The 13656-nt window shown below is 39.6% G+C and overlaps 1 protein-coding gene across 1 annotated transcript in view; it reads right to left on the bottom strand.

The window, feature by feature from the left end:
• Positions 1-10541: 10541 nt before the first annotated feature.
• The window catches only part of Lrrc69 (leucine rich repeat containing 69), a 72539-nt gene continuing 69424 nt past the window's right edge, over positions 10542-13656 (bottom strand). Inside the window, exon 8 of the mRNA XM_075968030.1 lies at positions 10542-10652. Coding sequence (XP_075824145.1) covers positions 10542-10652 — 111 coding nt within the window. The remainder of the gene's footprint in view (positions 10653-13656) is intronic.

The raw sequence follows: 13656 nt of genomic DNA, 5'->3' as shown, positions 1-13656 counted from the left end.
AACTGCCAAGCTGTAATTTGCTGGTAATGGCCGGTTTTCTTGGAATCACACAACTAAAGAGTCCCAGGAGATCACCTCGCTCAATTATCAGTATTCTCTAAATGATTTTTTTTTCCTTAAAAAAAACATGAGCATTTCATTCAGAATGAAGCTTCTCTGGGAGTCTTCTGGCACAGGAGTGCCTGCCTCTCTCATGTACTTCTTGGAGACACGTGCATGTCTCGTCAGCAGATGCATGCTTCTCAGGACAGGCCAAGGAAGCACAGCTGGCGGCGTCTTCACCAGCTCTTCCAGGTGCTTGCTTCCTCGAGCATGCCAGCTCTCTGTGCTCCTCCATTTCTCTTCTTTCCTTTCTTTCCTTCTTTCTTTCTTTTTATTTTATTTTTTGTTGTTTTTTTGGAGGGTGTTGTTTTGTTTTTTTTGTTCATTTGTTTTTGAGACAGGGTTCTTCAAGCATTTTGGTACCTGGAACTCGCTCTGTAGACCAGGCTGGCCCTGAACTCACTGAGATCTGCCGGCCTCTGCCTCCCAAGAGCTGGGATAAAAGGCGTGCGCCACCACCAGTGGCTCAGCTTATCTTGGTTTCTTGAATGATGCTCAGGATTAGTAAAATATGTTCAACCAAAATTAATGATCGCACGGCATTTGCCTAGAAAATTCAACACAGAAAGGATGGCATGACATCATGAAAAGGAACATTTGAAACAATGAATACCCCCTTTTATGAAAAAGTAGTTTTCAACCAATGTAAAGTACCTGTTGTCTATTTCATAACAAACTGAGTTGACATAAATAACTATGCCAAGAGTCAATGAACCATAATTCTTGCTCCTAATACAAACTGTCATATTCAAGAAACTAAAAAAGAACACGTTCTTTTGATTAGAATAATCAGCCCCTAAAATGCACATATTCAAAGCATTTGGTTCTATAAATATTTTCAACAGATAGGTGTCCGTCTGTTCATTGTCCAGCTTTTAAAATGCATTCAGAGAAACCAAATTAACTCGAGATCAGTTTATTTCTCCTAATGAGTAATTCTAGTCTGAAAATAATTTCTCAGCTTGGAAATCTTAGATAATTTTGTTATACTCTGTAACAAAATTATGCAACATAGTTGATGATGATTAAATATGCCTAATTTTGTAAAAGATGATACAAAGCCCCAATACTATATGACTAAGAAATTTTAATGAGATTTGAAAAGTCCGTGGTGCTGGGGATACCAGATGCTTTTCTGGTCTCCAGGTCCTGCCTAGCAGTGAAAAGGAAAGAATTAGGGTGCACTAGTGGATGTTTCCAACAATATCCTACTAGCATCCTTAATTTTTCATATCTAAAACTAACTCTACATGTCCCACCAAAGCCAATCTATTTCTGAACCCTGTACCAAACTATGTGGCACCCATGGTCAGTGATATGTTTTATTTCTCTTAGATAACCATTCATGCCCTTGCTTCTAAAATATGGCCCCTTGAATTTATCCCCCTGCTCATTTCCTACCAGTATCACCTCAACTCATGGAAATATTGCTAGGCTCTTTTCCTCTTTCCTTACATTCTCCCCTCTATTATCTCTCCCTGTGTTGCTGTTAAGATCAGTTTTCCTCTTCTTAGTATTCATTATAAATCAACTAGTATAAGCTTCTAGAAATCCAAGACACTCCCAGAGACAGGATCGTGTATCTATTACCTTAATCTTTACAATAACTATCTCAGAAAAGTTATACTGTGCCACAGATGTAGAGGTGACAGAGACAAGCCCAGAGAGGTTAGGGAAATGTTTATGGCCCATTACAGTAAGCAGAGAAAAGTATGTCAGAAATGAGCAGGAAGAAACAATGCTCCACTGAGCTCAAAGAACTCCAGTGAGCATTGTGTGGAAATTTCAGGACCCAAAAGGGATGGTGTGATTTGAATGGGAAATGTCCCATACAGGCTTATATGTCTTCCAACCCTTTGTTCCCCAAAAATGGTGGGTGCTCTTTGGTAGCTTGGAGCGTACTTAGGAGGTGAAGCCTTACTGAAGAAGTGGGGCAGACCTTCAAATGTCACAGCCCAGCTCCACTTCCTGTCCACTTTCTGCTTCCTGACCTCAGATGCTCATGGCTCTGCGCACTCCCTACTATGATGAACAGAATCTCTCCGAACTGTAAGCCAAGCTAACCAGTTCTCCCCTCGTACACTTCTTTTCATGGACTTAGCACAGAAATGCGACTGATGCAGAATGTGACTCCATAAATGGGGCCATGACGAAAGAGTGGCAGGAGGCAGACCAGAGATCTGCAAGGAAAGGCATATTAAGAAATTTAGACTTCAGATCAACCAAAATTTTGTTAGAATAATAAAAATCTATGCATCTGTACTTGTGGAAGGCATAAAGGGCGGTGAGAGACAATTCCAAGGTAGTGAAAATACTGCCCACCCAAATGAGAGCTTCAGACTTCGTCTGTGAAGGCCATGGAGGCTTAGGAGTGCAAGCACACAAATGTAAGGACAATGGAGAAAATCACTGAACTCTAGTTAGTGACACACTTGCTGAACTATGGAAAGGGAGTAAGGTAAAGCCTCAAAGTTACTTCCACAGGCATCAAAATAAGATTTATTGGAAAACCAATGATCAGTGGCAACCGTGCATAGAGAGCTGGAATCTCTGCAAATGGACTAGTTCAGGATCAGCTCTCCTGTGAAGTGGAGATGAGGGAAAACATTTCAGTGGCAAATTCAAATAGCAACCTAGCAGACTTCACAAGAAAGATTCTTAGAACTGATAAATAATTTAATCAAAGAAGCAAGATACAAAATCGACATTTACAACTCAATAGCTTTTCTAGATATCATTAGTCATATGTTAAATCAAGAAAACAATGCCATTCACAGCACCTTTTTAATTACCTTGGTATAATCTGTGTCAATGAAATCAAGGAATTCGATAATAAAAAAATCTTTAAAACTGTAAAAAAGAAACAAAAGAAGATACTAAGAATAATATTAATTTTGCAGATCCCACACTCATGAATATGCAGAATTAATAATATGGAAATGGTTTCATAACCAAAAGCAACTTTGAGAGGCAATGAAACTGCCATCAAACATGATCTTCTTCACAAAAAAAGCTTAAAATTTACATGCATACACACATATATACATGTACACAAATACACATACAAACACACATATATGCACATGCACACAAATACACATACAAACATGAGAACACATGCACACATACACACATATGTGCACACATGTACATAAATACATACACATATGCAAAAGCACACGCACACACAATACACCTTAAAGCTTGCTGCAGCGATGAACTCACAGTAGCTACAGTCCCCCGCAGAAGACATACACAGCCAGCAAAGGAGTGCGTGAGGAGCTCCTGAGGCTCCACACCTAGCCGAGCAGATACTGGAATGTAATGGCTACTGGGGAAAAGTGCAATCATCTTTCTTCATAGATGCAGGCTCACACAAACACTTAGACTCAGTGGGTGATAAAGGAAAACGTAGAAGGTGACATGAAGATATAGAGGACACTTGCTGAAAAAATCCTGTGTTGGGGTAAATAAGAAAAGGGGGTTGTGGGATAGATATGACCAAGCTTGGTCATTTTTTAAAATGTTAGAATCATTAACAGTGTATGAAAACGTCATAAGGAATTATTTTAAATTTACCAAAATTTCATATAAATATATGATGCTAAATATATAAATAGTTTCAATCAAGTTATGTTGCTTGGACTGACAAATTCCAGAGTGATGTAGATGAAGAAAAGGAATAGGGGAACAGAAGGGAAGGACTTCTGTGTTTGCAGGTGGGACCTATGGTTTTAACACGGAGGCTGGGAGGGCTTGCTGAACAATGTGGGGAAGCTGACTCAGCTGACATCAGTCCAGGCAGGGCATACCGCATTCCGAAACACGTACACCTGACAGGTGCGAGCCAAGGGAGACAGAGTGGGAGTCTTGGTTTTGAACAGAGAAAAGTTGTTCTGACTTAGTGCGAAGCACCTGCCAAGCAGGCAGCAGACCCCACCCACATCCTCGTTAGGGTAACATCTTCCCTATGGAGGTATCAATATATATTTCTTGGAGGTAGAATTGTTGGCACAAACTAGAAATACTTCAGAAGAGGATGTCCTTTAAATTCCTAAACCCAGTATTGCTTAATAAATATGTTGATCAAACAATTTTAATGTCTTGTAACACATTTTGTCTTCAATATACAGTGATAAAGTGAGCTAATTTCCTTGGTTATGCCCAAAGAAATGACAGCCTTTATTATAAGTACAGTGAGCAGAAGAAAGCTTTGCCCAACTTTACTAGAAGGTGGCTACAATTCGCTTTCACCACTCCCAAGTGCACTTCCTTTCTTCCTTTCCCTAAACATTTACCAGCCCACAGAAATAAAAGGGAACATCCCTTAAGATGTCCTTGTGAGCAGGTCTGTGCCTGCTCTGGCTGGAAACCCACAATTTGTCCTCTGCCCTTCACCTTGAGTCTACAGTGATGCTCAGAAGCCCTCTCTCCGTGTGCAACTCAAAGCGCTGCCTCTCCATGTGTTCTGATCCCTCAGCAGCCCTCCACCCATCCCTCTGTGGCAGGACCCTCAAGGTTTTTTTTTTATTTATTTCTTTGGGTGCATGTATGCACATGGGTATTTTGCCTACATTTAAGTCTGGGTGAGGGTGCTGGATCCCCTGTAACTACAATGAGTGTTGTGAGCTGCCATGGGTCTTTCACACTGAGAGTCCTGTGGCCTGAGAAGGCCCCCAGTGTTCCAGTGGTGGGTTTGAAGGGTAAACTACCCTGGGACTTTCTCTGAGCCAAGAAACGAAAGTTATTTAGCAAGACCAAATAACTTCTGGTCATCTATTTTTCTCACAGAAATATACCCTAGACAAGGTCCATCCAAAGAGGTATTTTAGCAAGACATACCAAGAATATTTGCAATTATTATTTTATAGCTTTTATAAGCTTTATCAAGAGGCAAAAAAATCTATCTTCATTAATGCTTCTTAGCTTAAAATGAAAACTCCAGCTTAATAAATATATTAGTACAAGACAGTGTTTATACATAAAAATTTCCATCTAATGTTGTAATATGAGCGGTGGGGCTGCGTCCCCAGCACCCTGGCCGCCTCACTAGCTTATGCCCGAAATAACAACACACAAACTGTATTCATTTAAACACTGCTTGGCCCATTTCTATCTAGCCTCTTCTAGGTTAATTCTCACATATTAATGTAGCCCATTTCTAATCATCTGTGTAACACACCAAGGTGCGCTTACTGGGAAGATTCTAACCTACGTCCATCCTGGGTGGGAGCTGAATCGCGTCTGCCCAGGAGAGGCGAGCATGGCATCTCTGAGCTCACTTCCTCTTCCTCCCAGCATTCTGTTCTGTTTACTCCTCCCACCTATGTTTTAACCTATCAGGGCCAAGCAGTTTCTTTATTGCTTAACCAATGAAATCAACAGATTGATATATGACACTCCCACATCAAGCTAATACCCTGAAAGGGTTATTGCTTTGATTATAGAAAAATAATACTTTCATCAAATTAATTGGGTCTTTGATCTCTGAATCATCGTATACTATTTTGTAAACATGTAGACATGCTGAACATAACCAGTAATTTGGGTCACCACACCTAAGGATGCTGAGGCAGGAGAGTCTTGAGTTAGGTTTGTTTGTTTCTGTGCACACAGGCTACCGAGAGCACATAAAGGTCACACTCACAGGATGGGGCTTGGCTGTAGGCATCAGCACACACTAAGCTGTCTCACTGGTCTGGGATCTTGAATGTGAAGTCATTCTAGACCACATAGTGAGACCCTGTCTCAAAGGAAGGAAAGATGAAAGGAAGGAGGAAGGGGAGAAGACAGAGGGCTAGTACAAAGAAGCAAAAAGACAGAAAGGACAGGATTGACCAGTTAAGTAGAGAAAATTCATGTCTAGTTATATATATATGCAAAATAGGAATCAGAGGTGGTATTGAATTCCTTCTTGTCACTAGAGAAATCGACAGAATTCATTAATGACTCTACACAATAGACTTCTGTTTGAAGCTACTTTCCCAAAACACAGGTGATAGGACTTACAACAAGCAATGAGAGAGACTTCCTTCTCATTTTGATTCTCCTTCTGAGGTAAATTCAAGTGAAAATGGAAATCCTAGAGATTATCCGTGAGAGATTTTATGGGACTGGATGTTTGTGTTCCTGCTTGGGATCGGAAGGAGAGTGCTCTCAGCGCTCCCCGCCTGCACCTGGGCAGCCGGCAGAATCAGGCTTAGGCAGGCGGAAGAGCACGGCTGAAGAGACGTGTTTTCAGACTGCGCAGTGCTCTGCGTGTCAGATTTGGTTGTAACTTGGATAAAAAGAGTTTCTGTGCTGCACGCTCAGTCTCAAAATTAAACTGCTGAGTGTGGCTCCAATGTGGACTTGCTGTGTGCCTGGAACTGTGTGCAGCACAGGGGCACCAAATGGATCTGAGGCAGGAGCGGCTGCTCCAAGCTGAACTGTGCTGACCTCAGGCAGGAACTGCCGTAATTACCATAACAGCGCAGTTAAGGTTTAGACTTGGCAGTAAACAGGCAGTACCGTATTACCCCTACATGGTGTAACTTAAGTTTTTAAGAACTGCTTAACATTTTAAGAAATGCTCCTGGATAGTAAAAAAAATGTTACAGATTCACAATAAAACAGATTCAGACATAAAAGACCACAGTGTTGGATGAGTGTATGTAGGCTTGAGAGAGAGAAGAAAAGAATGCAGAGAATAAAGTTAATGGTTTAAAAAAAAGGTAAAGTCTTTAAAGAGAGTACAGATAGTTGATTAAAAGAAATAAAGAAAAATAAGCCACGTAAAAAATGGAAAATTCACAGAGAGTCTGGATTATGTACATTGTGTTTTCTTTAAAATTTTTGACTGTGGAGGAGCTAAGTACAGAGAGACATTTCATTACATGGGCTGCCAAGCTAAACAAGAATGGATATAAGGATATTATGATTTCAAAATTTGGGTCTAAGAATATGATGCTTTGGAGAGGGTCTTCTTTTGTTTTCACAGAGGACCAGACCCTGTGGATTTCTTCTATCCCAATTTGGTATGATAGACCACGACCTCCCGAAAAGTTGCTGTGAACATCTTCAAAAAATAACTTCACTCAACTGCCAACTGAGATAAACCTGGCACACAGGTTACACCCTAAATGATCTGATTAACAGCGCTCCCATTCAGCAGGAAGCAGTTTGGAAAGAAAAAACTGCGCACATGTTCCCAAAATATTGTTTATAAATGTTCTTTTACATTTAAAGAGGGAAATGATATAGGTATAAATAATTTGCATTGGTATGGATTTTAAGGTCAATTTTGTTATATATATGTATGTATGTATGTATTTCTGATCTTGAATAAGGTGTTGTGATTGTGTAGTTCATTTTTAAAATGTAATGTATAATTAGGAAATATAGGTTGTTGATGGATAATCATAAATAATAATAATCAAGTTTGTAGTCATGTTACTTAGATTTTCTAGATATATAAAGATGAATTTCAGTTAAATAGGCATTCTTCATATCTTTCAAAGACTGCAGAATATGGCATTTTAAATGTTTTAATAACTTAGGGCTTTTCGTGACAATGAGACACGTCTGCTCCTGGCAGCACCAATCTACTTCGAGAGGAAGAAGGGCATCAAAGAGGATCCTTATGGGGCTTGATAACCATTTGGGCAAGAAACTGCTCTTGCCTGGACTGATGCATAAACTGGACACAAAGAACCCGCAGAGAGAGGACTGCCAAACTTGCCTAAAGGTGAGATGGTCTTTTGGGGTTCCTGACTCATGAAAGAGCCTGCAAGACATTCTGCAGGACACAGCAGAAAGTGACTGAACTGTCTTTGGAATTTCCTGCTTGATGAAAATGTCTGCTGGATACTATGGGCCTGAAGGCTGAAGATGGATGCCCCAACGGTACAAAAGAACTTTGGGTGACTGTCCAGATAGCGAGATGTCTCTGTCATTTCTAGAGTTTTCTTATTTCTTGTTTACTTAGGTAATATTATATCCTTCTGGAGTCTTTGATGGAGTTGAAGAATGAATAGATAGTTATAGTTTTCCTTAGTTATGATAAAAGATAAAATAGATATAAATATTGTAACTATAATTCTTGCTTGATAACTTTTTGTTATATGTAATTTTACTATGTTAAAGTTAAAGCCTTTCTTTTTTGTTTAAACAGAAAAAGGGGAAGTGATGTGGGAGTGTCATATATCAATCTGTTGATTTCATTGGTTAAGCAATAACGAAACTGCTTGGCCCTCATAGGTTAAAACATAGGTGGGTGGAATAAACAGAACAGAATGCTGGGAGAAAGAAGCTGAGTCAGGGAGTCGCCATGATTCTCCCATTCCAGGCAGACGCAGGTTAAGATCATTCCTGGTAAACCAGCTCATGGGCTACAGCAGATTATTAGAAATGGGCTAGTCCAAGTGCGAGAGCTAGCCTAGAAGAGTCTAGATAGAAATGGGCCAAGCGGTGTTTAAAAGAATACAGTTTCCATGTAATTATTTCGGGTAAAGCTAGCCGTGGGGGCGGCCGGGTGCCGGGGACGCAGCCCGCCACTCCTATTTCAACAAATATCCATTTAATCAATAAACAAATAGAAAAAGAACAGTCTGTATAGAAGAACTTCTGCTCTTCTTAGGTATGTTGGAACTAAAGGACTTGGAAATACAGGTCAAAGGTAAAGAGAAAGAGTCACTGACAGCCCTGTTGCGGTGAGCGAACGTAACTGATTGAGTAGGAGTGGGTGCTTGGAGAGAAGAGACTGAAACCTGACCAAGAGTTTCACAGAACACCTGTTTTTAATGAAAAGCACAGAAAATAATTTAATTAAATGAGTGGGGAAGAAGGATTAATTTAAGGCTGTAATTCCAGGGAGATAGGTGCTAAGTGGAGCCTAACTCTGCAGGAACAACAGCCTCTGAGAGAAGCAGGGGGACCAGAGGAAATCGGCACTGACCCAATAAGGACAGACGCTATGGAATGGTGAGGAGAGGCACGGCTGTAGTGACTTCACATATGAATTAAACACGACAGCAGGGGTAGAAAGGGTGAGCCCACGCCCTCCCGTGTGGCACCTGAACCTCAAGAAAATGCCTGAACTGTTTGTTGAATAAACAGTATAGATGGGTGGGTAGACAGAGTTTTCTATTCAGGACCAAGATGAAGAGTTATGGCTGAAGTCATAGGACTGGAATGATAAACAGACCATGTATAAACAGTCTAAACTGGGTAAAAAGTACTTCCCTAATCAAATACAGTTTGCTGAGTGATTTTTCTCTCAATAAGCATATATATTGTGTTTCTGGTGACTCGTGTTTAGTGAGCCCTGTGTTGTGCGCAGTTTATTTTTGTTTAAGGTACATTCCTATTTAATCGAGCATTTTCGATCTTACCTTGATATAACTTCATCTGTGTGGAACCTGGGACTTGTTCCTTGGATCTGAGAGCTTTTGCTGAGCTCCATGAATCTCACTTGCCAATTATACCAGAGGTGACTTGGATGCACAAAGGAAGGACAACCTCACAAGGAAGTGGCATAGGATAAGGATAAGAGCGGAAGAGGCTCCACTCTGCCCTCTGGCAGGTGAACCATCAAATAGGTACATAAAATAATGTGATTTTTAAGGGAATTTAAGCATAAAATTATGATTAGGTTTCCTATAAACTCCACTCATTTGTGGTTCTCAAAGTCAAAAACACAGACAGAAGGCGATGGCCACAGGAAAGACCTGGCCATCTTCACAGCTTCCGGTTCAGTGGTCTGAGAACAGCACCAGATAATTTGCTGGGTGGTGTTGAGTGAAAATCATACTTTAAGAACCACTGATCTAGGCAAAATGTAACATATATTTTCATAACTAGTTTTCCCTTTTTCCTCACAGGAAATGAACCAAATTCTCATTGCAGCAATTTTCCTTGCACAGATAAGTGTCTCCTGACCAAAAACTTACAAATAAAATAAAACTAAAAAAATCAAACTCTGTAGACAGTAATTGTGTTAGGAGTCACTAACCTTGACTTTCTATCCTTCTACTCATTTTTAAGGTGAACGAAGATTCTAGATCTTATCAACGATATTAGTGGCTCAAATGAAATTCTACAAATACAGTATAGCTACTTCACCGTAATGAGTACTTCTCTTTCAACCGCAAAAGGCTCATCAATGAAACAAGCTTCTCCATTAAATTCTCTCAGAATTTTCTAGAAAGGAGAAGTGGAACTCATAAAGGTATGGGAAAGGTCAACATTCAGGTGCCATGCAGATTAATTTTCCCCACTTTGAAATTTGTTCTAAGCCAATAGAAACATCTAGAAACAGAGCCATCCTAGAGGCCAACTGCAGTGTGAGTTTAACAACTCATCCTCCTTTGTTTAATGACTTGGAAGGGAGCAGAGTGAGAATGGCATTAGCAGTGGAACACGAGCTGCCCTTGAGGCTGTGAAGGAATATCTCAACTGCTCTACTCTTGAGCAATTCCAAAGAGATTAGGACCACGCTGGTCGAAGCATTGGTAGGAACAAAGCAATATCCGCAGAGGTATCAGATGTAGGTTTCTGCTTATCTTGCAGTTCTGAAAAGAAAGATGGACGGTCAAATTAAGATATTCCCAAGAAGTATGGTTAGGGGTGGGGTTATTTCGCTCAGTGTTTGAGAAAGATGAGTAATGCCCTTGCTCTCCTGGTTCTACTGCATCTACCTCCTAAATTCCAGAATTACAGGCCAGTATCAGAGAGCCTGGTTGGTCTACTATTTTTGAGTAAAATATTCATTTTATCAGAAGTTTCAAAACACTGACTTCTAAATGACATGCTGTTCTATTTACAGGAAACTGTTCTTCTATCACACATAAACAAGAGTAACCATCTGACAAAGGCATATTTAACCCTAAACAAAATCTAAATGATAAAACTTTATTTGTGCTTTTACCAAAACACTAATACATAATCTATAATCTGACCATACAGTGCTAGAGATGTCAATAAAACCTTACACCCTACATGAGAAAGAGTTTTAACCAGCAAGTATTTACTAAATAGCGTCTTGATTCTGCCTGTCTTGCATGCACTTGCTATATGAAAATTCTAAATTTATTTGTTCATTTTCTGTAATGTTCTTTAAGATAAGCATGGGCTAAGTTTTAATGAAGCTATTCAATACATGAATTAAGGGAGCTTCAAGTATTTCTCATCTTATTTCTCCATGCACAAAACAGGTAGTTAAAAACTGCCTGCCAACTTAGTGTACATATCTTAATCCCAGCCTCGACCTCTGCAAGGCCTCGTATGACCCCATCATCTTAATCCCAGCCACGACCACGGCAAGGCCTCAAATAACTCTATCATGACCAAAAAGGGAGAGAACAAATCCTCTAGACTCAACACAGCTCTCACTGAAGAAACCCAAAGCAGAGGTAAATGGCATAAGATTTAATTGGTTGATTCTACTCACTTTCATCATAAAATCCTCTGGCCAACATCATCCCAAACCACAGGAGAGATGAGATGGCTATTGTGTTCACTCTTTTACAGAATACATTGAAATCCTATTTAGATGTTTGAAAATTTACCATCCACTCTGAGAGTAACAGCCTTCTAATGCTGGCAATGTCTGGGTGGGAAACTGAACGCAAAGGTCATCCCATCGCCCAGCCTCACAGTGACTGGGAAGTGCTATCCTGCCCATATAGCATTCCGGATGCAGAAAGCTAAAGGTTTCCCACATGCTAATCAATGAGCAGGCATTCCGTGGACGCCCTGGTAAGCAGGCATTCCGTGGACGCCCTGGTAAGCATCTCTGTTTTGCCTTTCTGAGGCTTATTGCTCACATGGATAGAAAAGAACTCGTTTACTTCTTGGAACCATTTGTCCCTCCTTCTCCAACCTTGCAGCATCGACTGGGAGAGAGCCGTCCATTCCACTGGCTGGCTCAGTCACAGCTCAACCTTCTGATAATGTGATCAGTCTATAAGCACATAGCACAGAACTAGTCAGTAATACCAGAGAACGTCAACTCTGGGCTTTGGGACCACTGAAAAAATAGCACGCCCTCTTCCAAAGGGCACTGTTTAGAAAGTTCCTACATGATAACAAAGACAAGATGAAGAACAAGCAAAAGTAATAAAGGGACAGATAATAATCAATAGATGACAAATTTGGGGTCCTGATCTAGTCATAGGTAAATATTATATTCAGCCAGACCCACTCTTTGCTACTTGAATTAATATGTGAACTTTGTTTCTGTAACTTGCAACCAAGAATACAGATAAATTATAAGTAATCTAAAATTTACATGACACTAGGCACAGTGCCAGGAATATAAAAATGTGTAGGGAATAATCTCTGTCTCCAAGAATTTTCTTGGGAATTGGTTGGAAAGATAAGAAATAAAGAGACACAAAATAACTAGAAACATATGATGAAGCCAAGTAGTAAGTTCTATAAGAACATAGAGAAAGGAACAACCACAACAGGCTGCGTAATAAGCAAGAGTTTGCAGCCTAAAGGAAAGGTGATCTGGTTTCAGAAGAATTACTTAGTATGTGGTTACCTGCAGAGTAGACAAAGGACATATCTAAAACTTAAAATGTCCTTAGTGTATCTGAGAAACAAAACAAGGAAAGCAATAAATGAATCATAAAATATTGAATTATGTGCTATTGATACTAAATATACAAGATTAGAAATGAAAAGGATTCCTGTTGCGGCTTTTGTAATATTAGCTGTATAGAAGATTTTAGGTCTACTCTAGGATGAGATAATATCACTTTAGATCGTGTTAGCTAAATGATGAAATGATGGTGTGAAATCTAACGGCAAAAATCAAAACTAATGTGGCTTTCATAAACTAGATGAGCCTCTAGTCTAAAGAAAACAGTTATTTTCTGCTCCATTATGATATATTAAAAATAAACCATAACACATCTATTTTAATCAACACTTATTTGATATGCCAAAATAATTAAGAGATCCATAAACCAAGAGATTGTCGGAGAGACAACATAAATCAAGGAAGCTATACTGTGAGACTAACTAAAGTACTTTGTTCGACTTTCTCTGTGAAATAAAAAGTTTATAATAGAAACTCCTAATGGTATTTCCTATTCCACTGTGGTTTTTTGCCATGTCCCTCATGTCATTAAGAAACTGCCTGGGAAGAGTTTGGGTTGGCTTTTGCCAAAAGCAGGAATGCAAACTTTCTTTACCCCTTCTCGGGGGAATGATCATTTATTGTTTATTTATTTACAATAAAATGGATTGTTTACACATTCATGGTGAAAATGCCACTGTCAGTTATAATGTGAACTTCGCTGCTTATTATTCTTTGGTAATTTCTATTCGTGGCACAATACTTCTCAGGGATATGAACTGGTTTCTGGAAATTATATGAGAAAAATGAGTTGATATAATTTCTTGGTATTGCAATTTTTGTATAGAATCACCATCTTCTATACTGTTTTATGAAATATTGATGTGATCCACATGCTTCCAATGAATGCTCATCTAAATTCTTATCTCTATTTGCAGCATCCCAGCAGCTATTTCTACTGGTCTGACATACGCCATCTGAAGTGACCA

This window comes from Microtus pennsylvanicus, chromosome 3 (assembly GCF_037038515.1).
Source record: "Microtus pennsylvanicus isolate mMicPen1 chromosome 3, mMicPen1.hap1, whole genome shotgun sequence".
In the NCBI taxonomy this organism is placed as follows: Eukaryota; Metazoa; Chordata; class Mammalia; order Rodentia; family Cricetidae; genus Microtus; species Microtus pennsylvanicus.
The sequence above is the reverse complement of the archived record's forward strand: the minus strand, read 5'-3'. Positions and strand labels throughout refer to the sequence as shown.